Source organism: Dromiciops gliroides, chromosome 4, assembly GCF_019393635.1.
Source record: "Dromiciops gliroides isolate mDroGli1 chromosome 4, mDroGli1.pri, whole genome shotgun sequence".
Taxonomy (NCBI): domain Eukaryota; kingdom Metazoa; phylum Chordata; class Mammalia; order Microbiotheria; family Microbiotheriidae; genus Dromiciops; species Dromiciops gliroides.
In genome coordinates, this window is record NC_057864.1 from 128,607,547 (window position 1) to 128,633,858 (window position 26,312).

The 26,312-nt window shown below is 43.5% G+C and overlaps 1 protein-coding gene and 1 pseudogene across 4 annotated transcripts in view; both read right to left on the reverse strand.

Annotated features, from left to right (window-relative positions):
* The window catches only part of TMEM63A (transmembrane protein 63A), a 50,779-nt gene that overhangs the window by 16,952 nt on the left and 7,515 nt on the right, over nt 1-26,312 (reverse strand). For all 4 annotated transcript variants that reach the window (XR_006356452.1, XR_006356451.1, XM_044005614.1 and 1 more), the window contains exons 2-13: nt 26,097-26,306; nt 20,832-21,034; nt 18,358-18,437; nt 14,642-14,705; nt 13,088-13,125; nt 9,007-9,149; nt 8,129-8,180; nt 4,782-4,890; nt 3,464-3,534; nt 1,248-1,328; nt 709-832; nt 196-329 (exon numbers count right to left, since the gene is read on the reverse strand). Coding sequence is in view for 2 of the 4 variants with exons in the window: in XM_044005614.1 (XP_043861549.1) it covers nt 196-329; nt 709-832; nt 1,248-1,328; nt 3,464-3,534; nt 4,782-4,890; nt 8,129-8,180; nt 9,007-9,149; nt 13,088-13,125; nt 14,642-14,705; nt 18,358-18,437; nt 20,832-21,032 (1,097 nt within the window). In the remaining 2 variants the exon portion in view is untranslated. The remainder of the gene's footprint in view (nt 1-195; nt 330-708; nt 833-1,247; nt 1,329-3,463; nt 3,535-4,781; nt 4,891-8,128; nt 8,181-9,006; nt 9,150-13,087; nt 13,126-14,641; nt 14,706-18,357; nt 18,438-20,831; nt 21,035-26,096; nt 26,307-26,312) is intronic.
* On the reverse strand, nt 6,198-7,264 carry LOC122756357 (annotated as a pseudogene).

Genomic DNA, 26,312 nt, shown 5'->3' on the forward strand with positions numbered 1-26,312 from the left:
CTTCTATGACAGAAGAGGAAAAGGTCATATGTCCTAGTCAAGGTGAGTTAACAGCAACCTCTTGGTGTCTAAAAGTTAACCCATGAAGGCCCTGGGTAAGCAGGAAATGAACAAAAGATGGATGGAGACAGGAAACGGAGAGAGTTCTGGGGAAAACAGGATGCGGAGCCCATGCCTCTATCTGTATCCACTTACAAGGTAGCCATGGAATGCTCCTGGAAGGTGACAAAGGCCATTCCCAAGGGGTGATCTTGAACCGTGCGCTCCTCTTGCGACAACCTTTGCAGCAGCTTGTCTTTCATCCGGGTGTAGTAGATGATGGCGTCTTCCTGCCAAGAAAACATTGATTCATCCCACAGCAACATGGTAGGGAGGGATGGGACATTGCCCAGACCCAGAAAACCCCAGGACCTTCATAGTGTTTTTGTTTGTTTGTTTGTTTTGTTTGTTTTTTGGTGAGGCAACTGGGGTTAAGTGACTTGCCCAGGGTCACACAGGTGTAAAGTGTCTGAGGCCAAATTTGAACTCAGGTGCTGGTGCTCTATCCACTGCGCCACCTAGCTGCCCCTCCAGGACCTTCATAGTACCACATAACCTGTCCTGTAAGAACTCAACCCCCATAAACTGATTAAGATAAAAAGGAGGCAGCTCCCAGTGGCCTGTGGAACAATGCCTACTACTGAGTAACTAAAAGGCTGTGACCCTCACCTTCTCGCACCCGTGGATTTCACAGAAACAGAACTGGCCACAGGGTTTGGGGTTGATGAATGTGCGTTCGCCAGTCTTGGTCTGCAGGTTGGTATAATAGTTCAAGCTTTTCTCAGTTTTTTTTCTGCAAATGGAGAGGAAAATTCAAGAGAAACAGAAAAACATAGGTAATGTTTCCCAAAGCGTGGTCAATGATGAGGGTGCTCCTCGTGGCCACCAGGGCAAAATTTCAATTAATCCAAATATTTATTAAGTGCCAACTAAGTGTAAGGCACTGTGCTAGCAGAGAAGACAGACAAAAATAAAAGAGCCTGCTTTCATGAAGCTTATGTCTACTGACAGAATTTTTTAAAAATTAAAACTGTTTTATTACTCAAGCAGAGATCTCACTCTACAGCTGAGGAGACACGGATCACCAAGGAAGGCAGGACTATGACCTGACAGTCTTGCTTAATTGATGAGGCTCCATTCCCCCCCCCCCCCCGCCCCCCCGGACTCTCACAGGACCGCCTGACATGATGCATCTTCCTGTGACTTACCTTTCATTACACAGATAAATCAGCTTGGCAACATCATAGCATAGTTGGACCTCCACTACAGTACAGGTGGGATAGGCATCTCTGCAGCATGGGAAAAGGAGGAAAAAGGACATAGAATCAGCATTTTGGAAAAGGGGAAACTCCACTCAGAGAGTAATGTCATTCAATTAAAATGACAACCAATGGGCAAAATGAGCCTCTTATGAGTTGTTCTTAGGGAGAATTCCTAAAAGTCTAGAAAGGGGCTCTTAACCTGGAGTCCATGAACTTTTCTTTTCTAAGATTTGGATAACTTTATTTCAATATAATTGGTTCACTTTGTAATTTTATACATCTAAGGTGGGGTTTTTTTTGTTTTTTTTTTAAAGTTTTACTGGCAATTCCTGGTTGGTCTTGCCACAAGTCTCTCTCTGCTCTAGTCCATTCTCAACTCAGCTATCAAAGTGATTGTCCCTAAGCACACATCTGACCATATCAGCACCCCACCCCCCACTGTTCCCCAACACACTCCAGTGGCTTCCTATCCCTTCCAGGTTCAAATACAGAATACTCCATTCACAACTTGACCCCTGATCTTTCTAGTCTTTTTTTCCCCTTACTGTTCCACACCATCACCCCCGCCCCCAACATACCCAGTGATCCAGTGACAATGTCCTCCTTGAGTTTCCTAGAACAAGACGCCAATCTCCATACTGTAGGCATTTTCCCTGGCTGTCCCCCATGCATGGGACGCTTCCCCTCCTCTTCTCTCCTGCCTGCCCTGGCTTCCTTCAAGTTCCAGCTAAAATACCGCCTTCTATTGGAAGTCTTTCCCAATTCCTCTTAATTTTAATGCCTTCCCTGGGGGCAGCTAGGTGGTGCAGTAGATAAAGCACCGGCCCTGGATTCAGGAGGACCTGAGTTCAAATCTGGCCTCAGACACTTGACACTTACTAGCTGTATGACCCTGGGTAAGTCACTTAACCCTCATTGCCCTGCCTCCCCCCAAATTTAATGCCTTCCCTTTGTTAGTTACTTCCTATTTATCCTGTACAGTATATAGCTTATTTGCACATAGTTATTTGACTGTTTTCTCCCCAATTAGATGGTGAGTTCCTTAAGGGAGCCTTTTTTTTTTTTAATCTCCAACACTTACAATTTAATAAATATGGATTGACCGAATGACTGATGCATTCTTTTTTGTTCATTCATTCTAATCCAGCTACCATCCCAATTTTTGTTTTCTGAGTGTATTAACAAAACTGCTAGAAGAGACTTTGAGGGACACTCCTTAATTCCCTTGGAAAAACTTCTCTAGCTTGTTCAGACCCCAAAATCTGTTGGGGGTTGGTACTCTTTGGATCTTTTGGCTTTTAAGATAATGTGTTAATAAAACTGAAACCAACAAAATAAATTTATGACTTTGTTCAAGAAAGACATTTAACAGGAATTATCCAGACATGATTATTAAAGGACACTTCCCAGCTCGACAGAAACATACAAATCTAAGCTTCTCCTTTTTAGGTATGATATTCCCACTCTTGCTACTTGTGCCATCTTTGGCAAGTCACCTGAGGCTATATGTGGCATGATTACATAACTAAGTGGTGGCGGGATGAACAGAGCACTGGACCTGAGTTTCAAATCTAGTCTTAGGCACTTTCTAGCTGTGTGACCCTGAGCAAGTCACTTCACCTCTGACTACCTCAGTTTCCTCATCTGTAAAATGGGGATAATGATAACACCTACCTCCCAGGGTAGCTGTGAAGATCAAATGAGATCACATTTTTAAAGCACATAGTAGGCACCTAATGAAGACTTGTTTCCTTCCCTTCCTCAAAGGCTGGGCCTGAACTCAGTCGTCCTGACTCCAAGCCCAGCACTCTATGCACCCCTGCTAATGTTGCATCTCTTTTTGACAGACTGGACAAAGATACACTTCCGCCTAGCTCTGGCCCAGAGTCTCAAAGAGAGTCTGAATGTATGAAGTGCTACAGTAGAAGACAGGTTTTCCTTGTGTCACCCTGTCCTCCCCACCAACCAAGGGGACTAGTTACCAAAGAACCAGATAGGGCCCATGACCGAATGTTCTCCCCAACGAGGCCTTCCCAGGGCAGGTTCTGGAGCCTGACTTTTGTGGGGCTCTGGGATATTTCCAAGGTTGGCCTAATAGATAAGGGTATATTGAGCCCTGCTGGGTGGTTAGCCCTGAGAAGCTCCACCACTGCCCACCTCACCTGAAGTGGTTCTCTAATGTCTCTTTCCTGGTGTTTTTGGGGAGTCCTGTAATAAACAGAGTGCGCCTCACCTGTAGGAGAAAAAAAAACAACTTTTGTGAATACTACCTCTAGTACATGTCCCTTGGGGCTGCCACAATGCCCAAATGAGTCTTGTATTAAAAGCCCTTAATAAATAATTAATAAAAGTCAAGGGTCCCCCCCACACATACACCGTAAAGTATTCTCTGGTTTATAGAGTATTCAACCTCACAGCAAAGTCACTCCTGCCATTTTACAGGGAAGGAAACTGAGGCCCACAGGGGCTCAATGATGCTCATCCAATAAGTGGAAGCAACTCCTCAAGGATTTTGAGGAACTCAAGGAAAACAGAACAGTTTGTTTTATTCTTTCCAGAGCCTCCAGAAAGAGAACATCTGGGGAAACAGTGGGCCATTTTATTTGCTTTTGCTTTGGGCAACAGAAGGGGTTCATTTGGGGCAGCTAGGTGGCGTAGTGGATAAAGCACTGGCCCTGGATTCAGGAGGACTTGAGTTCAAATCTGGCCTCAGACACTTGACACTTACTAGCTGTGTGACCCTGGACAAGTCACTTAACCCTCATTGCCCCACAAAAACAAAAAACAAAACAAAACAGAACAAAACAAAACAAGAAATTAAAACATAAGGGGCAGCTAGGTGGTGCAGTGGATAAAGCACTGGCCCTGGATTCAGGAGGACTTGAGTTCAAATCCTGCCCCCAGACACTTGACACTAGCTGTGTGACCCTGGGCAAGTCACTTAACCCTCATTGCCCCACAAAAAAAAGAAGGGGTTCATTTACATAGCACATTGACGTAGCTCTGTCTTCGGAGGCCTACAAAGCATGGAAAACTACAATGGTGGCTTTATTTGCAAGGTTGGAAAATCAAGAAACAAGAATATAGCTCAATGCCACATGGTAAATCTGGGGCCGAGCTAACCACAGAACAATTCACTCAGGGGAACCAGGGCTGCCCTCAACCATGTGGAGTGTGCCTGATCACAGAGGAGAGTGGAGAGATGGAGTATTGTGTGTGGGGACCAGCAAAAAGGCCAGCGCTGCTGAATGCGGATCAAAGCCTATTATTTTTCTATTGGTGGTCTTGTCTTTCAGACCTTGGAAAAAACAGTTGAAAAGCCCAGGACAAATCCAGGAGCAAATCTGCCAAATTGGGTTCCACTAAGATCCACTCTGACCTCAAGCAGAGACCAGGCTGAATCGGGGGAGTTCCCACCAGACCTTCCCTCTTTTCACCCTTCCCATTCCCCAGGCAGAGGCTCTGGCCATATTCACTAACCAGGTTTTCATTTCTGTACTTGATAGACTGGGTGTGGTGCCTCATGAAGCCAATGGTGAGCAGGAGGTAGATGACGGCAAAGATGGTGTGCAGCCAGAGCAAGTTATTTCTGAGGAGAAGGGAGAAAAAGAGGTTCAGAATTGGGTGTGAAAGGCATCAACAGGAACCCCTAAGGATTTCACATACAATCCTCTTTTTTGGTTCTACTTTGAATATGAAAACGATAGTTTCTCCCTCCTTCTTTTCCCTTCTCCCTCCAGTATTTCAGAATATTTGGTGCATTTAAAATACACTTTTTTGGAAAGAGTACAGGAAGTGGATGTAAGAGATGTATGACCATCTCACTGCGGTCACATACACAGCAGGACTGGTTTTGATTGGCTGTGGCACTCCAAGTTCTCACCTTCCCTTCCCTTCTAAGTATAGGTCTAACACTTTCCATCCCTCCTCCCATTACTCCAGTGGCTCCTTATTACCTTCAGGGTCAAGTATAAAATGCTGTTTGGCCTTTAAAGCCTTTCACCACCTGGCCCCCATTTACCTTTCCAATCTTAGTACATATTAATCCCTTCTACCTATTTTATGATCTAGCGACATCCACCTTCCTTCTCATCCCTACTCATCCTCTCCATGTTGTGCGTCTTTACCAGCTATCCTCTATTCTTTTCCTTCTCACTTCCACCTCCTGGTTTCCTTCAAACCTCAGCTCAAATCTCAACTCCTTCAAGAAGCCTTTCCTAGTCCTTTCAGCCGTTAGCCACTTTGCCTATCAGATTATCTTTCATCTACCCTGTAAAGCTTGTGATACATAGTTGTTCGAAGGTTTCTTCCTCCAATAGAAAGTGAGCTCCTTCAAAGCCCTTCTTTGTCTTCCCAGTGCTTAGCACAGTGCCTGGCAATCCAAGCATTTAATAAAATGCCTGTTGATTGTCTGACTCCTCAACTTTGTAGCAGCTTCTAGCTATGAGCCCACTGCTGCCATCTTAGAGAAGCTCTCATTTTATGGAAAGAGAAGGGGTAGGAGGAAGGCAGATTAGAGATTCAAATTTGAGGGATGAAGAGCAATGCTCCCTTACAACCGCAGTCACAGTGCCCAGAACCAGACTGATGATCTATGACTGCGTCCTGAAGTAAAGATGTCAGAAATTCCCACCCTGCTTTTTCCCCCCCTCAAATATCTTTTTATTAATTTTTTTAAAGTTCACTGGTCATCACAAAAACCCAATAAATGCAGCTAAAGGTAAAACAAAATGTCCAATTGAGATCTAAGAACTCAGAGCTAAGGGCAGACATGACACTGTGCTGCACAATGTATACCTAGGGCAGAGTGAGGCATGTGTGCAGCTTACAGCTGTGGACAGAAACAAGAGCAAAGGGAGGGAATATATTCATGGGGGAACGTGGAGAGGTCAGGTGTTATGTTAACCGCTGGACAGCACTGAGCAGACTGGCATCCTTCAAGGCTCTCATCATCTCTTAGTTTGGAAGTGTGGTTAAAAGGACAAAGCTCATGGCTGCCATCGCTAGCCAGGCATTGACAAGGAAAAGCTGGCTATCACTGATCCTGTATTGGTGGTTAAGCTTCTGTAGCAGTCTCCCACCACCAGCCAGCTGGATGTAGGCTCTGATTCATCGATTACAATGGCAGAACTGTCTTTGGCTTCATTTTCTGCCTGCTGGGCTGGAGAATTTGTGTTTGAGAATTGGAGGGTAGTGCTGTCCAGTTTCTAACCTTTGCCAGTGAATGCTCTGAAGATTCCCTTGGGCTTTACAAAGTCCTCATCTCAATAGTCTTTCATGTCCAATTTGACCTGTCCGCCACATGATAACCTTTGTATCTCTATAGGTACTTCACTTCTGTGGATAGACTCCAGAAACTGGGTGTTACATGGGTCTTGGTAGCTTCTTGGCTCACCACCGTCCAGGCTGAATCCACCCTTCCAGAGCTTCAATACTCCATGCGCATCCTAGCCAGAAGATTGTCGTCTTTCTCCTGCTATATAGGCAGACTTCTCCTCTGGGGCTGCCCCCAAGATGCTACCTACCCCCTGCAAACGGGTTTGGCTCACTCCTCTCGCCAGGGTTCTTGGCCATTCAACCAACAGCTACTGCTCCACGTTTCTTGACACTTTTGAAAGGATCTTCCACCAGCTCATTAGGGCTTTTCTTTCTTGGGGGTGGGGGGGGGACAATGTGTTATTCACTTCTCTATGAGCCTCCCAAGTTAAGCCTTTTACTTCTTCATCATCTTCCTGGGCATGAACAAGGTCTCTGAATCATGTCACTGGAAGCTGTGACTCTGGACAATGAACGGGGTGCTGGCTGAGAAAGTGAAACAAGGTCTCCATTACTTCCATCTTCATAAAAGCTGGCTGGGGCAATCTGCAGGTACCATCCGGCCGACTCAAACAAGAAGCAGCCCAGTCCTCCTCACCTCCGGTCACTGCCACAAACTCCCTCACCGCCTCCTGCCACTCTGCCATCTTGCCCCCTAAAAACTCCTTGTTAACTATAAAATATCTGTATTTGGGGGGGTATGAGGAGCTCCTCCTTTTGTGAGCACCCCCTCCAAAATATGGGCTTTGTCTGTGGTGGGCCATGGCCCTAGCTCAGAATCACACTTTCAGCCAGGGAGAGTTCCCACTTGACCCTCTTCTCATCTCTATCAATAAATCAACAAATATTTACTAAACTCCTACTAAGTGCCAGACACCATGCCAGGTGACAAAGATACAAAACCAAAAATTAAACCCTCTGCCTTCAAGGAATTTTCATTCTAATGGAGGAGATAAGTCCATTTATGTTTATCAATGGTATAAATTTAAAGTGAATAAATACAAATCAGTACAGATTCCTTAAATACAAGGTAGTTTTTGGAAGGGAGGGTGCTAGCAGGGGAGGGAGGGCAGGGGATAGGAAAGTCTTCATACAGAAAATGGTGCTTGAGTTAGGTCTTGGAGGAAGGAAGGGACTCTGAGACCCCCCAATCCCTATGCTCTCTCCCTTCATAACCCCACTCAATCTCATACTTTCAACTACCATCGCTGACTCCCAAAGCTGTACCTTCAGCCCTGAACTCACTTTTAAGATGGTGCCTTCCACCTCCCACTGCCTATAGTTATCCACAACTGTATATCCAACAGGCATTTCAAAGTCAGCTTGTCCAAAGCTGGGTTCTATCATCTTCCACCTCAAACCCACTTCTCTTGTCTTCTGAATTTGTGGCCTATACTAGGCTCCTCAGTCTGGCTTCCCATTAAATTCCTCCCTGAGAAGAAACACACATCAGAGCCAGGATTGCTAGGCCAGCCTCTGCTGGGTTCATACACTTTGAAACTGCCACTCACCCAGTCTGCAGATTTGCTATTGTCGTCCTCCCAAAACTGTAAGGATCTTTATCTGTAGATAGAACATAGACACAATGTCCTGAGGCAGTCTTGAAGAAGATTGATAGGGAAAGTCAGCTTGTGTTTATAGAACTCTGTGTAAGGGGCTGAAATAAAATGTTGTCTGACCTAGAAACCAGTGATTCTCATTTCTCAGGAAATTAGAACATTCTATCCCCGGTTCAATTTGGAACACCATCCTGGATTTCTCCCCCCTTTTAATATGCAGTATGCATGCATTTTTATAATTCAAAATAAACTAAAATTTATTTCTAGATAACTTCATTACCCTTAAGATAATTAGAAAAAGGGGGCGGCTAGGTGGCACAGTGGATAAAGCACCAGCCCTGGATTCAGGAGTACCTGGGTTCAAATCTGGCCTCAGATACTTGACACTTACTAGCTGTGCAAGTCACTTAACCCCCATTGCCCTGCCCTCCCCCCAAAAAAGATAATTAGAAACATCTTAGGGTGTCACAAAACTAGGCTTGGAAATCTCTACCATGGATGAAGATTAATTTCAACATTTGAAAATGAGATCTCTTTCAGAATACTTGGGGGGAAAAGAATCACAGAACGTAGAACTTAACTGAAGAGAGCTGTACAGTGACAAGAACACTGAATCTGGAAACAAAGAATCTACATTCTAATTCCAGATCTGTTATGTGACATATCTGTGTTACCTTGGCCAAGTCTCTGGCACTCAAATCAGACTTTCTCAAATCTGAATTCAGCCCTCAATCCCCAGAGATCCACTCTGGATTTTTGTCAATGAGCTGCCTTCTCCAAAGGGGGTCCCTGCTCTGGCCTCCAGAGAAGTGGGTAGGGGAAGTTCTTACCCAGTAAATCACCCGAGAGATTGACGGGCAGGATGATACACAGAGACAGGAAGCTGATCACCACCAGCAGGAAGATGATATGGCGTTGGAAGGACAGGTAATGTATGGCATCATCTCCACACCACTCCTGGATCTGTTCATCTCTAGGCAGACACAGACAAACACAAACACAAACACACGGTCTCGATTAAGTAGCGTGGGCCCCTCTTGTGTTGATAGCACTTCATGCAACCACCTAAGTATGTAAAAGTATGCACATGTGTGAGTGTATGCATCCAAAAGATCTTGCTGCCTGTATGAATCAATCAACAAACATTTTTAAACATCTACTATGTGCCTGGCACTGAACTAAGAGCTGCAAAGTGCTTATCCCTAAGTGCTAGCAATACAAAGACAAAAATAAAGCAGTTCCTGCCCTCAAGGAGCTTCCATTTTATCGGACTAGCAAAGATGTAACAAGATAAGTTTTAGAAACCCCAATCAGTATTACACTGGGCAACTAACTACACAGGGAGACAGCCAAATGCCCAAAGAGAAGGTTTCTGGGTAGCAGGTGGCATCCCATACTGCCTTCCTCTCTCTCTCTCCATCTCTGTTCACCACAATGGAAGTCATAAATGGGGAAGAAGAGATCCCAGGGAAGCCCAACCTTAATCCTGAAGACTGTCTGTCTGTCCCCTCTGCCCAGGCCTTTCCCTGCTGAAACCTCAGAACCAGAGGAATAAAGTGATAGGCTTCTTTTCCTTTATGATGCTGCATTAGGAGTCCTAGAGCAACTTTGGGATAGGAAGAGTCCTGGGTTTAAAGATATGAGAGTTGTGACAAGGTGGAGAAAGGATTAAATGAAGTCAGGAAGCCCTGGGTTTGAATCTTGCCTCATACTTATTGACTGTGTGACCTTGGGCAAGTCACAACCTCTCTGAACCTGTTTCCTTATTTCTAAGATGAAGGCTTGAACTAGAGGACCTCTGGGGGTCCCTTCCAGTTATAAATCAATGATCTCATGACTATTACATTTTTGTGCTCTCGAGGGAGAAGCCGTTTGCTCAATGCCACCCTTTGCTCAATGCCACCTGACAATGAAGCCCTTAGAAAACCACCGCTTCTCAAGAAGTCAAAATTCTGTGTGTCCAGCAGAGGAATGACAGCCCCGACATACCTTCACACTTTTTAACCACATTCCAACTCCTGGTTTTAAGTCAAACCTAGCTCTCTCCTGAGAACATCAGGCCTCTTATTGTCTCTGGAGGAGGTCACACAACAGAGCTGATTTCACTCCAAATGGATGGTGCATATCTTTAGCTGGGCTTTAATAATCCTACTTTACTCCCTAACTAATTCTCCCCCAGAGATCCTGCCTGGATCTCAAAGCCATCATTCTGGGAAACAACTGCCAGACACATGCAGCCTGGCAACTTCTGCTGAGGCTATAGGTATAGCTATCATAGACCTAGAAAAGAAAGTTGTTGGCACTGTCAAACGGTCCAACATCAGAAACTTGTGTGATTTTATCAGTGGAAATGACATGGCTACATCACCATCTGCTTTGCTGCTGCACCCTAAGGACCATGGGACCTTTCCATCTGACTTGAAGCTGAAACCTTCTATGTCTGTTGCCTTCCCCACTAGAATATGAGCTCTATGAGAACAAAGACCTTCTTTCCTTTCTATCTGCATCTCTCATGGCTAGCACAATGCTCTGCATATAGTGAACACTTAATAAATGTTTTTTTTTCCATTTATTCATTCAGTGGTAACCTCATTCAATCCCATACCTTCAATTACCACCTCTATGCTGATAACTTCCAAATTTCTATCTCCAACCCTGACCTCTCTTTTGAGCTTGAGACCTCTATCTCCAACAGAGTATAGGATATTTGGGGGCAGCTAAGTGGCACAGTGGATAGAGCACTGGCCCTAAAGTTGGGAGGAGCTGAGTTCATATCTCACCAAAGACACGTACTAGCTGTGTGGCCCTGAGCAAGTCACTTAACCCCAATTGCTTTAAATATCCAGGGCCATCTCCAGGGGTCCTGATATATATCTTGCCACTGGACCCAGATGGCTCTGGAGGAGAGAGTGAGGTTAGTGACCTTGCATGGCCCTGCCTCACTTAAATCCAGTTCAATGCAAGTCATGGCATCACCCTGATGTCATGGGCCTCTTCAGGAATGAAGGACAAACAACAACAATAGGATATCTCAACCTGGATATTCCACAAACATTTCACACTCAACATGTCCCACAAAGTAAGTTTATTGTCTTTCTCCCTAAACCTACTTCTCCTTCTGACTCTGTCAGGGATACTACTATTCATCTAGTTCAAAGGTTCAAAATTCTGAGGTTATCTTTGAATCTTCTCTCTCCTTCACCTCTCATACCCAATCAATAATCAAATCCTATTGACCCTAGCGATTCAACATTTTTTTTGGGGGGGTGAGGCAATTGAGGTCAAGTGACTTGCCCAGGGTCACACAGCTAGAACATGTCAAGTGTCTGAGGCCGGATTTGAACTCAGGTCCTCCTGAATCAAGGGCCAGTGCTTTATCCACTGCGACACCTAGCTGCCCCTGTTCAACATTTTTCAAGTCTGTGTTCCCTTCCCCCAACCCCCACTTCTAATCCCACTGCCATTACAGGCCCTAATTACTATCCACCAATAACCTCTAATTGGTATTCCTATCTCTAGTCTCTTGCAGAACCACAAAATTTCTAAATTGGAAAGACCCTTAGTGGCCATCTAGTTTACCACCCCTCCCCAATCCTTATTATACTAAAACATACCAAAGTGGTCATCCAGACCACTGATGAGTAGGGAAACCTACTACCTCCCAAGGCAGCCCGATTCCACTTTTATATAACTCTAGTTGTTAAGAATTAAAGACAGCTAGGTAGCACAGTGGATACAGTACTGGAGTCAAGAAGACTCATCTTCCTAAGTTCAAATCTGGCTCAGGCACTTACTAGCTGTGTGTCCCTGGGCAAGTCACAACCCTGTTTGCCTCAGTTTCCTCATCTGTAAAAAGAGACAGAGAAGGAAATGGCAAACCCCTCCAATATCTTTGCCAAAAAAACCCCAAATAGGTACACAAAGAGTTGGACATGACTGAAATGACTTGACAACAAAAAAGCTACCATACTACAGTGTTATATACCAGTCCTCAAACAGAGCTTTCTCCATTTAACTACATAGTTTTTGCTTCTAAGCCAGACTTGTGACTATTATGCCTTGTACACAGTAGGTACTCTATAATGCTTTGTTGAATGAAGGAATGAATGAGAGGAAAAAATCCCAACTACTTCCTTCATCAGTTTTAACTGAGATAGTCTTCTTGCTCCACCACTCCCATTACCCTTTGCTGGGAGAAGGAGAGAAACAGAAAAAAGAAAAAAAACAACCAAAAAACCCAAACCACTGCTAACAGTAACTAGACTTCATGTGGTGATTTGCAACTAATGAAGGACTCTTAATTATAGTTTTCATCAATGGGTAACTTTTCATGGAGCTATCTTAGAAAGGAAGAGGAAAACAGGTTTCTCTTCCCCCGTTTTGGCAGAGTGGCCTGAGCCAACTGGAAAAACAACTATGACACACCCAATCCTGTCTACAGAGAAAGCAACATGCAGAGCTGTGGACTCTATCAGTGGCAGAATCTGCATTTTGGATAACTAAATAAAAATGAGAAAAAAGGGCCCCCCCCCTGAAGCTACTCTTCTTCCCCTCTCACTTTCCAATGCAGACCCAGCTGAACTCTCTCTGTGACCACCTCATGTTCCCAAGATAGTCTACCACAAAGCATAAGGTCCCTCTATACTTTAGCAACATAAGGCTCTGTTTTTGTAGGTCCCCTTCCTTTTGGGCACTTCTGTTTCCAAATCAGAAAGGCTCCTGGGATGAAACTTAGGCTTCAACCCCAAGATAATGCTTATGATGCAATAAAAAAAACACACCACACCCCCATAAAACACTATTATTCTATACCCCATTGCAGCTCGGCTCTTTGCTCCCTAATCCTCCTACCACCCAAATAAATGAACTGTAACAGGATGAAAGTGACTGCTCTCTCCATCACATACTTACTGCATTCGGAAAACAGCAGTTAGCCATGAACAACACCCCTGAAAATAAAGAACAATTTGATTAGCTTCTAAACATCTGTTGCTTTGAGGAGACAGCTGTTTTCGTAATCTTTGGAATCAGATAACAATTTAATCTCTTATTATGCTGAAAACAGTTTATCTGTCCCCAGTTTTGCAGGCTGCCCCTTTGTCCCCTTCAAGACAGTCTCCATATGCTCCTTGTAAAAAAAACCACACACACACACACACACACACACACACAGCCGTGCACCATGTGTGTGGAACACTGGAGAAAACATTTCTTTCAAGTCTCAATCATTTTGGGGAAAAAAAGTATTTTTAAAGCTCAAGAGGGCACAGTCCAAGCACTTAAATCAAGAGATGTTGACATCTCAGGACTGATTTGGAAACATCAATGCAGAGCCTGTCTGTAAAACATTTGGAAAACAACTTATGGCGCTTGGGCCAGAAGCATAGGGGGTAGAAAATAGCAATTTGGGAGCAAACTTTTAGAATGAGGTCTAAGAGGAGGAAGCTAAAACATTTTGTTTGTAGACTTTAGAAACAATCATGATTATTTTTAAACTTCAAACTCCCTAAGGCTTAATACTCCCTTTGCTCAGAAGTAGGTCAGCAATCCTACTTCTGATCATCTATTGCATGGGGACCTCTTTCTTCTCTTTCCTCTGCTATTTTATTTTCCCATCTCTCTCCTTCTCCTTCTGTCCTTTTCCCCCCTTCTGTCCTATTCTCTTCCTCTTCTCCCTCTCATTTCTTTCCCCTCTTACAACACTACACCTTCAGCCTCCCAAGCAGCCTTGGGACTACTGTGTGACATCAGGGTTAAAAGATTACTGCCCTCTGTCTTGCCTATTATCTCCATCTCATTCACATGAATTCTTTAAGTATCCCAATCCTATTCTAACCCATAATACATCTTCCCAAATAGTCTCTACTGTATTCTCCATTGCTGTGTCTATCTATGGTGCCTGTTGTTTCAGGTGCATTGCTGGTTGTTTTGATGAGCATGGGCTGAACAACTACCTAATAGTATTTACCCGTGTGATCTTGGGAAAAGTCACAACCTCTCTGAACCTCAGTTTCCTCCTCTATAAAATGAGAGGGTTGGACTAGATGGCCTCTGAGGTCCCTTTCAGTCCTAACAGTATAATTGTTATAATTGTTGCCATTCTTACTATTAATAGCAGTAAAACAACTCACATTTAGATAGCATTTTGACATTTACAAAGCTCTTTTTTCACAACAACCCTGCAAGGTAGGTAGCAGAAGTGTTATCATCCATCACTTTACAGCTAAGGAGGACGACTCTCAGAGAGGTTAAACAATTTGCCCAGGATCACACTGCTTTGGAGTACAGGAGTCAGGGACTCAACCCAATTTTCTGGATCCAGGCATCCTTAAATCGCCTACCCCCTTGTGGTTAATGACTGGAAGTCATTAAAAACTGGAAGTCGTTCTACTCCCAAATTTTTGTTGTGAACTCCCTGCTACAGCCACAGCCCCCACACACTGCCCTGTCCTTTAAAATACTAACCAGATCTGATTCAAAGTCATGGTGCCCCGAGGAAGAGGAAGACAGCCTCTGGTATCTGGACTCTCTGGGACACACAGGGAGAGAAAGATATGTAAGCCTGTGTAATCACACCTGGGGCACACTGCCTACAATCATCCCACCTTTCTGGTCTGGGATTCTATTCCCCAAACTAAATCATCCCATTCCCTTAGAGTAAAACCAACCACGTTTGCTTCCTTTAACATCACTTGGAGGGGCAGCTAAGTGGAGCAGTGGATAAAGCACCAGCCCTGGATTCTGGAGTACCTGAGTTCAAATCCAGCCTCAGATATTTGACACTTACTAGCTGTGTGGCCCTGGGCAAGTCACTTAACCTTCATTGCCCCACAAAAAAAAAACAAAAAACAAAAAAAAACCCCAACAACAACAACAACAACAAAAAACCCAAACCTTAACATCACTTGGAGAATTATTGACTCAGCTAGAAAGCAAACTCAGCTTTCTACTTTGCCAGGTTGCTGAGTTCTAATACACATTTCAAAAGTACTGTGGGATTGTCTCTTTGACTTTATAGGCCTCTAATCAACAGAATAAAATGAATGCAAATAATGCAAAACTTACCATAATCGTTTTAAAATGCAAATTTTTAAAAACCCATTATCTCTGAGAATGAGATTTATGTGGCTCTGTGATGCTAGCGGTTTGTAGGTACACATAGATTGTGGGCTGAATATATCCTTAACTTTAGCAGAAGGTGCTCTACCATATGCAAGTCCTGTGTGTCATGTGTCCCAGGCCCAATTTTCTGCAAGAACATCATTAAGTGGAAAATTGGACTGGGGCGGTACACTTGCCTTCTATGTATAGGCACTTTAAAGTAGTAGTGCCAAAGTTAAACTGAAAGGGATCCCTATTAAAAATCACAGATTAGCATTATCTACGTTTCATGGTATTTTTATATACTAAACAGTTCCCAATTACATTTTAGTTTTTAATTTTTTTTAATTTTTAATTTTTTTTTTTTAGTGAGGCAATTGGGGTTAAGCGACTTGCCCAGGGTCACACAGCTAGTAAGTGTTAAGTGTCTGAGGCTGAATTTGAACTCAGGTACTCCCGACTCCAAGGCCAGTGCTCTATCCACTCCCAATTACATTTTGAACTGCACACAGGGAGTTTTGCAGGCATAAGCTGACACCTCTGCTTTACATATTACAAAGTATTATATTGCAGTTTGGTGAAGAGCAGGCGTTCTTAACCTGGGGTCTATAGTCCCCCTCCCCCCCCCCCCGGAGTCTATAGATAGATTTCAGGAAAGTCTGAATTATATCACAAATTTTTTTATATATTTTGAAACTGTATATCAATATAATTTATTTACTTTGAAATCATATACATTTTGTTTTATGCATTTAAACATATTCTTAGAAGGTTTTACCAAAGGGGTCATAGGCTTTACCTATGAAGCCAAAAAAGTTAAGAACTCTTGGTTTAGGGGCTAGAAGTGCTGCACCTGGAGTCAGGAAGTTTGGGATTCAAAGCTTGCCTCTGAAACTAAGTGGGTGACCCTGGGCAAGTCATTTAATCCTCTGAGCCTTAGACAAGTTTCTAAGACCATAAACTCTGGGCTACACATAGATGTGCATCTATGAAAGAAGTTCCTGCATTTACTAAAATGTGGGCCCAGGACTTGTTGACAAAGCACTTTGCTGACAACCAATCAGTGATAATGAAATCAAAGATTGGAGAAGTTGTGACTTGTTCAAATTCATTTGGGTAGCAGATTCCCACTTCATCTTTTGTTATCTGATTCCAAGTTCAGTGCCCTCACCAATATACTAATTTGCAAAAACTTTTATTGAGGCTTGCTTTTTTTCCCTCTCTACCCCCAAAAAAGCAAACAGCCTAAGACTTCCTTCAATAACACCTTAGCAAATAGTATCATGTTTTTGTTCCCAGGGTCATCACATGTAGTTTTCACAAATCAATAAAGGGAGATAACTTTGGTGCAACCAATAATCCATGTTCCCCAGGGCTGGGAAGTTCACGGGCATCCCTCCCCATAGAGGCCCCATTTCTGCACAGGCTTAGGCTGGTGGGAAGAGAAAGCACGGAAGTGAGGAATTCTCAGCTGAAGCTGCCAAAGGGCCCCTGGCAAGAGACAAAGGAATCTAGGGTCCACTCCCCAGTTTTCCCTGATAACGTGCTACTACAGCAGCAGATACAACACCCAGGTATGTACGATCTCTGGCCAGATGTGGAAGTTTCAGTTGTTTCGATCTATAATTTGCCACCAGCTTTCTCTCTGATGTAAAATGAACAAAGGGCCTTCAGAGAATAGTTTGCTATTAAAGCGGATACAGCAATACAGCCATGTTGTTTTTCAAAAACCTCAAAGATTGCCCAAGAAACTGAATTATGTCCATTGGGCTTTTACTGAGGCTGAGAAGAACTGCTATAGCTTGAATACTCATGGATGGAATTTTTTGCCCTAATAAGTCCCTTCCCTTTTGGGATTCATTAATTTCAAAAGAGCTAACCTTGAAATAAGCAGATTGAGGGGGTAGCTAGGTGGCACAGGGGATAAAGCACTGGCCCTGGATTCAGGAGGACCCGAGTTCAAATTGGGTCTCAGACACTTGACACTTACTAGCTGTGTGACCCTGAACAAGTCACTTAACCTTTATTCAAAAGAAAGAAAAAAAGAAAGAAAGAAAGAAAGAAAGAAAGAAAGAAAGAAAGAAAGAAAGAAAGAAAGAAGCAAGCAGATTGAGTAAAGAAACCCTCATCTTTGCATATTTTCCTCAATGTTGAAATACATGGGGAGTTATAGCAACTTTATTTCCTTTGTACATTTTGATTTCAGTGCCAAGAACCCTGGTTAGAAGGCTAGGCATAGCTCTTTCCTGAGATGGGCAGCAAGAGACAGAGAGAGGAGAGGCGTTTCCAACAGCAAGAACAAAAGGTCATTAAAATAGCGACGTACTAACTGAGAAGGGATTATATTATAAGCCTGCACTCATTTCCTGGGCCAAGAGCCAATCACACCTCTGAACCACCCACAACTTGTTTATCAGGATAAAATAAAGTTAAACTGAACATTTAGGGTCTCTATGAAGTTGTTTTGTTTTTAAGTCTGCCAGGCAGAGTGAAAAAGGGGGGAGATTAGCCTTGCTGACCATTTTATGGGTTTACTTGCATTATAACAAGTCACACTTCCATTGGCTTCATGGTTTGCAAAGCTCTTTACACAAATTATTTCATTTGATCCTCACAGCAACCCTTGTGGGGGTAAGAATGAGTATCTCTGGTCTGGGAAACCTGCTGGCTAGAAGAGACATCTCCTTCTTGACCACAGGCTCCCTCCTTTGTTTGTTTGTTTGTTTGTTTTTAGTGAGGCAATTGGGGTTAAGTGACTTTCCCAGGGTCACACAGCTAGTAAGTGTTAAGTGTCTGGGGCCGGATTTGAACTCAGGTACTCCTGACTCCAGGGCCAGTGCTCTACCCACTGCGCCACCTAGCCGCCCCCTAGGCTCCCTCCTTTGTACACTGCCCAGAAACCAACAACTGAATCTCCGCTTTTACCCCAGCCCTACCACCTCTAAAAAACAAAAAAACACCAAAACCACCAGTCAAGGGTCTGGGTGACAGCCCAATTTATAGTACCCAAGGGACAGTTCTGCTCTCATTACACTGAGGTAGGTTTCATCCACACCCACAGCAAGGAATCTTATTTTTACCTCTCTGCTTCTGACACCAGTGCGATGCGGCCATAGTCCCAAAATCTTCTTCGAATAATGGAAAACACAACTATTAAAAACTAGGAGCAGGAAAGAAAAAAGGGCCAAGGGGAAAGAGAAAGACAAACAGATGAGTGATAGGTTTTTTTCTAATTAGAAATAAAGATTTCTTGGAGATGAGGGAAAACACCATCCTAAATCCACTAACTACAAAGCTCAGCACCCTGGGTACCTCTAGCAATGGCATAATAACCTGGTCATTTCTCAGTATGCCACTCATTTGTATCCCAGTAGGAGGACAGACTCTCTTGCAATGGAGGCTTCAGCAGGAGCTGCCTTCCCTGACCTTAGTACTATCTAATTGCAGCACCCCACTGCCTAACTTCAATTAACATCAAAGCTAGGAAGCAAAATCACATTTATGTAACAGCCCTAGAAACCAAGTTTTCTCACTGATACACAATATACATATACATATATATATGTTTACTTGTATATATATATATACATATATATGTTTACTTGTATATATATATATATATATTATACATGTGTGTATGCAGACATCCAGACACATCCATATATACACACATATGGCAGCTAGGTGGCAGAGTGGATAGAGCACTGGGTCTGGGGTCAGGAAGATCTGAGTTCAAATCCAGCCTTAGATATTTATTAGTTGGGTGGCCCTGGGCAAGTCACTTAACCCTGTTTCTCATCTGGAGAAGGAAAAGGCAAACCCCTCTAGTATCTTTACCAAGAAAACCCCGAATGGAGTCAAAAAGGATCAAACATGACTGACATGACTGAACAACACATATATTAGAATTAACAGCAACAAGACTGCCCATTTTCCCTTGACTAAGCCCTGATCAATATTTTTTAATCTCTCAAGTTTTGTTTTCTTAGAGAGAAGTAACAGGGCCTGGCCTGATTCCGGGTCTGAGCTATCACTGGGAATTTTTGCAGATAAGCAAATATGAACAATATTTTATTTACAATCCATCCTCCAAACAGCTGCCAAAGTGATTTATCTTAGGCACAGGTCTAACCACATCACTCTACAGATCAATTATCTCCTCTGGTGCCCTATTAGGGCAAATATCAATCCTTCTATTGGCCACATAAAGCCTTTCACAACCTTGCTCTTCAAGACTAATTACATTTCACTCTCCCTGCACTCTACGATCCATCCAGCCTGGCCTCACTTTCATCTCCCACCTCTCTGTTTTTGCACAGGCAGTTCCCTTGCCAGGAATGCACTCCCTCCTCCTTTCTTCAAAGTACAAGAGACTGAATTAGGTCATCTGCTCCTCATTCTCTTCTATAACTTATTGTTTCTTTGTTTTTGTTTTAGTGAGGCAATTGGGGTTAAGTGACTTGCCCAAGGTCACACAGCTAGTAAGTGTCAAGTGTCTGAGGCTGGATTTGAACTCAGGTCCTCCTGACTCCAGGGCCGGTGCTCTATCCACTGCGCCACCTACCTGTCCCGTCTTCTATAACTTATTGTTGGAACTCTGCAACCTCCGCACCTTGTGGTGATCTATTCTTGCTATCTCAACCTCCCTCTGGGAGAAGCTCTTTCATCTTCTTGGAGATATATTCCTTATATGTTCTCCTCCATATCAAGCTACTCCTGTCTTGATTTTGCATATATTTAAAGGTGTACATGTTTGTTTCCCCCTTGAGAATGTAAACTCCTTAAGGGAAGAGATGATTTCACTTTTGTCTTTCTATCACAGTGCCTGGTACATAGCAAAGGCTTAATACATACTTGTGGATTGACTGATCAATCTTTTTTTTTTTGGTGAGGCATTTGAGGTTAAATGACTTGCCCAGGGTCACACAGCTAGTAATTGTTAAGTGTCTGAGGCCAGCTTTGAACTCAGGTCCTCCTGAATCCAGGGCCCGTGGTCTATCCACTGCACCACCTAGCTGCCCCTGACTGATCAATCTTAAAGGCATATGCTGGTTGACCGAAGTATACCATAAGTAATATGGTATGTACCCGGAGAACCTCAAATAAGAAGCTATGTCCATACAGCTTTTTTTCAGTGCTTACATGCTACAGCTTGAGAATTTGCTCATGTCTACTGCCATACCCAGGCACTCTGATACTCCCATTACCTGAGAAAGACAGAGAGGGAGGGAGGAAGGGAGGAAGGAAGAAAGGAAGAAAAAGTGTACATATATACACACACACACAAATTGTCTTCAAAACTATGTACCATCTGGCCCCACTCCTTACCTGTTTCTCTCTCCTTCTAGCACCTAATTCATCCTGTTAACCCTAAGCCAGCCTTCTTGAGGTCCCTGGTCCAGTCCATGCTACTCGTGTGTAAATTCTCCCCTTCCCAACACATACCAGTCTCCCTCTTCCTAACCCGATAAACTCCTTAAAGGCAGGGTCCCCTACTTAGTTTGATCTACCTAGGGTTCCCTCCCCAAGCCAAAGAGAAATGGGAGTGTCTCACCAAGAAGCAGCTGACATCAATGAGCAGGACAGTAGGAACTCCACCAAAGGTCACTCCCTGGAGCACGGTGCTGGTGTTGTTGACGGTGCTGTAGCAATACGTATCATTGAGCCTATTATCACTATGGCCCAACCTCTCTCTGCTCCTGATCACCTCAGAATGCCACAGGCTCAGGGTTGGGAGACTTGTTGTTCCCTTCATTCCTGAAGGCCAGATGGGAAAAGAAGAGAAAAGAGGGAAGCAAAAAGCAACAGGGTCAATGACAGTAGCATAGACAATCCCTTGAGACCACACCACTGGTACCAGTATCTCTTATGCTGCAGTAGGGGATGGATGCTTCTTTACAAGGACTGGTGACTAAGCAGGAAGTCAGCTGAAGAGAAAGGGATTCAGAATTCCTATGTGCCTGGCAGCATCGCTTGAGAATAGTTCCATTGTTTAACCAATTCCAGATTGTCAGAAGGGTTGGGACAGCGAGACTTACTCTGAGTCCCCTTGAACACAGTCTGTCAAGTGGAAATTAACTGAGGTGGGTGAATCCAGACCAAGGGGAAACATGGAAAAGAAGCTTCCAGTGTCCTAAGAGACTCTAGACCATGGAATCTAGGGCCCATGAATTTGTTTCTAAAAATACTTTGGTAACCAGATTTTAACAAAATTGGTTTCCTTTGTAATCCTATGTAATTTATTTTATACATTCAATAACATTTTTTTTTCTGAGAAGGGGTTCATAGGCTTCACCATATTGCTAAAGGGGAGAAAAAGGGAATAAGCATTTAAGTCCCTACTATGTGCCAGGAACTGTGCTAAGTATTTGCAAATATTATCTCATTTTATGTTTATAACAACCCTGGGAGGTAGGTGCTGTTCTGATCCCCATTTTACAGGTAAGGAAACTGAGGCAGGCACCAGTTAAGTAACTTGTCCAGGCTCACACAACTAGTAAGCGTCTGAGATTGGATTTGAATTTAGATCTTCCTGACTCTGGGCCCAGCACTCCATCCATGGTGCCAACTAGTTCTCAGAAGGGTCTATGGCACAAAAAAAGATTAAGAACTTCTCTAGACCAAAATCAAAATTCTCTCTGATACTAAGGGCCACCACCAGGACTAAACAATGTTTATGTGAATCACTGGCGAGGGCAAAAGGAAAGAGAGAAGAAAGTGAAAATACATAGAAAAGAAATGAGTAGAAGAATGGAATATCTTGTCTCACTACGGTTATCACCATGAGGCAGGAGACATGGAAGGGACATGATGAATAGAATCTCAGAACCACAGACTCTCAGAACTAGAATTCAGCCTAGATAACTTCTGAAATGACCTTAAAGATTTTCTAGTCTAACCCCCTGAACAGTTAACCGGTAAGTTGAGGTAAAACTTAAGGAGGGGGGCAGCTAGGTGGCGCAGTGGATAAGCACCGGCCCTGGATTCAGGAGTACCTGAGTTCAAATCCGGCCCCAGACACTTAACACTTGCTAGCTGTGTGACCCTGGGCAAGTCACTTAACCCCAATTGCCTCATCAAAAAAAAAAAAAAAAAAAAAAAAAAAACTTAAGGAGGGCAGCTAGATGGCGCAGTGGATAAAGCACCGTCCCGAGATTCAGGAGGATCTGAGTTCAAATTCAGCCTCAGATACTTGACACTAGCTGTATGATCCTGGGCAAGTCACTTAACTCTCATTGTCCCGCAAAAAAATAAACAAACAAACAAAAAAGAGATGAAATTTAAGAGGAAAAAATGGAAAGCCTTGTACTTGGGTTCAAAAAATTGACTTCATCAGTACAGAATGGGAGAGGTGCGGTTAGGCTGGTTTTGGTGGCCTGCAAGCCTGATAAGTGAGCAGCATGATGTGGCAGTCAAAAAACCAAATGCAATCTTGGCCTTCACTAAGAGAGCCATAACTTCCAGGAATAAAGAGGTGATAGGGCCACTATGCTCCTCTGTGTTCAATTCTGGATACGAGAACTTAGGAACGACATTGATAAGTTGGAGAGAGTCACTAGCAGAACCAGGGATGGTGAAAGAACCTCAAGTCCATTCCATCTTCAGATCCACTGAAAGAAATTTGAGATGTTTATAAAAAAAAAAAAAGACTCAGGGAAGGACATTACAGCTATATTCAAAATTTTTAACAGCTATCAAATGGAAGAAGGTTAAATTTGATCAGTTTGGCCCTAAAGGGCTTAACCAAGAGCCATGGGGTTGAAAGATGCAAAAATGTAAAAAAGGGAAATTTAGGCTTGAGGTCAGAGGGGAAAAAAACCTCCCAGCTTCCTAACAATTAAAATGCTTCTGGGGCAGCTAGGTGGCACAGTGGAAAGTACACTGACCGTGGATTCAAGAGGACCTGAGTTCAAATCCGGCCTCAGACACTTAACACTAGCTGTGTGACCCTGGGCAAGTCACTTAACCCCAATTGCTTCACCAAAAAAAAAAAAAAAAGGTAACTATAAAACGCTTCTCAAGTGGAATTGACTGACGGAATCAGGAGGAAGTAGATTCCTTCTTTTGGAAGACTTCAAGAAAAGGCTAGAAGAGGAATAAGACTTGGTCAGTCTAATCCCAAAAGGAAGAACCATGAAACAGGAAGAAGTTGCAAAGAGAAAAATTTGGAGTGATTGAGGGAAAATGTCCCAACAATTAAAGCTGTCCAAAGTGATACAGGCCACCTTGGGAGGCAGTGGGTTCCCCTTCAGTTGAGCCCTTCAAATAGAATGGATGACTCCTTGTGAGGTATGTAGACAGCAAGTTAACATGGTGGATAGAATCTAGGACCTGCGGTCAGGAAGACCTCTGGTACCCACTACCTGTGTAACCTCTCTGAGCCTCAGTTTCCACCTTTGTAAAACAAAGGGGTTAGACTCCATGGCTTCTAAGCCCTCTTTTAGTTCTAAATCTATGATCTTATCACTAGATAACCAATAAGATACCTTCTACCTCTACAATTTGGTGATTCTGCAAAATTAAAGAAGACAGTGCCCAATGATGCAGAAGAGTCAAGGCCCAGGCAGCTATATGTTGTTTTTTTTAAGTCTGCAGATCATTTATATAATGCATAATATGAGGATGACTCACATTTCTATATTACCTTAAGGTTTACAAAGCCCTTACCTCACAAATCCATAAAGTACCACGAGTGATATTTATGCAGGTGTGGAAACTGTGGCTACACCTGTGGTTCCAGCTACACTGTGACGAATGAAAATCCCAAGAGACAGTTCTGGGTAATTAATAATCAATTTATTAATTAGGCCAGCTAATAATCAATAAATTGATGGCCAATGGTTTCTTTAGATAACCAAAGACCCCCTAATGGAGACACTGAATGCCTTCATGCCCTTGACAGGAGAAATCAGCCCTGATTGGTGGCCATTTAAATGAGAGGTAGGCTAGAAGTCTTCAGCTCCATCTACTGAGAATGTAGCTTGATCATGAGCCTCAGTCACTTCCAGCAATCTGGGCAGAAGAATCCATCTCCACTCAGACTGCTTTGAGTTGGTTTTCTCTTTCATGAGCTGGGTCACCCTAAATTCCAATGGAGGAATGCAAGACATGGTCTTATTTCCTAAGGGGAAAAAGTCACCTAAATTAGATTGTTTACACTCTAAACAGAAGAAAGGTTTCCAGGTTGGGTAGGGTCCTGCCCAAGATTGAGGAGCCTGTTCTGTGAGGATTAGGGAAATCTTGTCAATGGGTCGTGTCCTTCAGAGTGTGGCTGAGTGACCTATAGGGACCTAGGCTGGTCGCTAAATGAGAAAATAAAGAAAGGGAAAAGACTTAATCCTACTTTAATAATTGGTTATTAATATAACAGCAAAATAATAATTTCTCTCACATTGTTCTTGGATACAGAAATACTCAACCTCCCCTCTCCTTTTGCTTCTGGCCTCAAATGCTTGTTTAAACTTTCATTTCAGAAATCTGGATCATTCGAACTGAGAACTTCTCCAGCTGTCCAAGGAACAAAGCCTTGAAGAGCCGCTAACATTTATGGATCACATTAAGGCTTACAAAGTACTTCATATTATGTTGCCTCATCTAATTCACAGTCACCTGGCTGGATGTATGCGTGGCTGTGTGCATGCATGGGTACAAAGGGAAAATATATAAGGTAAAATGTATAAGGTAAACATGAGACTAAATGAGATAATGTATATATAGTTCTTTGCAAACCTTAAAACACCATATAAAAATTGTTATCATCATTGTTGTTGTTATTAGTTACCTGCTGAGAAGCAGCACGGCATAGTGGGTAGAAAGTCAGTCTTGAAGTCAAAAAGACCTGGGTTCAAATCCCTTCTCTGACACATACGGGCTGTGTAACCCAGAGTAACTTAACTTCAGTATTCTAAGGTGCGAAGAAGATGCTAACCTGCATTGATAACCTGCATCCCTCACCAGGGAACTCCTTGTGACAATGAAATCACAGGTCTGGTCCTTGCCCAAATGCCTATGAGGTACATCTTGTTGTTGTTCCATCATTTTCAGTCCCGTCTGATTTTTCATGACCCCATTTTGGGTTTTCTTGGCAAAGATACTGGAGTGGTTTTGCCATTTCCTTCTCCAGCTCATTTTACAGATGAAAAAACTGAGGCAAACAGGGTTAAATGACTTGCCCAGGGTCACACAGCTAGAGAGTGCCTGAGGCTGGTTTTGAATACATCTCCCTGAGTGAAGACCCAGCACTCTAGTGACTGTACCACCCCCCCACCCCCCGCCCCGACCCAGTTGCCTAGGTCCATACAAGTGCCATTATCCTGATTTTGCAGATGAGGGAAGCTAAGGCTTAGAAACAGGTACTGACTTGCCCAAGGAGCAGTAGAGCTTCTAACTTCAAGTCCAGGGTCCTTTCTCCAGGTGCACAGACTGAATGCAATAGAAGAAATAATCCTCAATTTCAAGCACTTAGCCCATGGCTTAGACCAAACATGGGAGGTGCTCACATATTTAGTGAATGACTTAATGAATGAGCTTAACCGAATATTCAGGAAACACACACACACACACAAAGGCACATCAACAGGCTTCTGGATACCTCCTCTCCCCGCCCCTCCCAACTTAAATGATTTCTTTCCCCTCTTGTATATGATGTGAAAGTGCCAAGGAAAGCATGGATGAGTGGGTTAGTGATTGGAGCTACAGCTGCTGAGTCTCCCTCTCTCCTTTCACCATCACCTTCAGGGGTAGATCCTGAACTGAACTCCCAAGGAGTGCCAATGAAGCAAAATGAATGCCTGTTCCTCCCTCTCATCCCTACACTTACTGTGAGACTGGAATCAGGAGCCTGTAGAAATGGCCTCGGCTGGTGCTTCCTTTGGGGTTTGCCAAGGGAGACTCGCGTTCCCTGCCTCTGGCTCACCACAGCCGAGCTTCCCACACTCATGAAAGATGGACTCTGCCAGGGCGACAGCTCATTTCCTGCAGGTCTTGAAAAACCAGAGTCTTGGAGGTCATTCGGCCTTCATGGATTGCTCTAGGA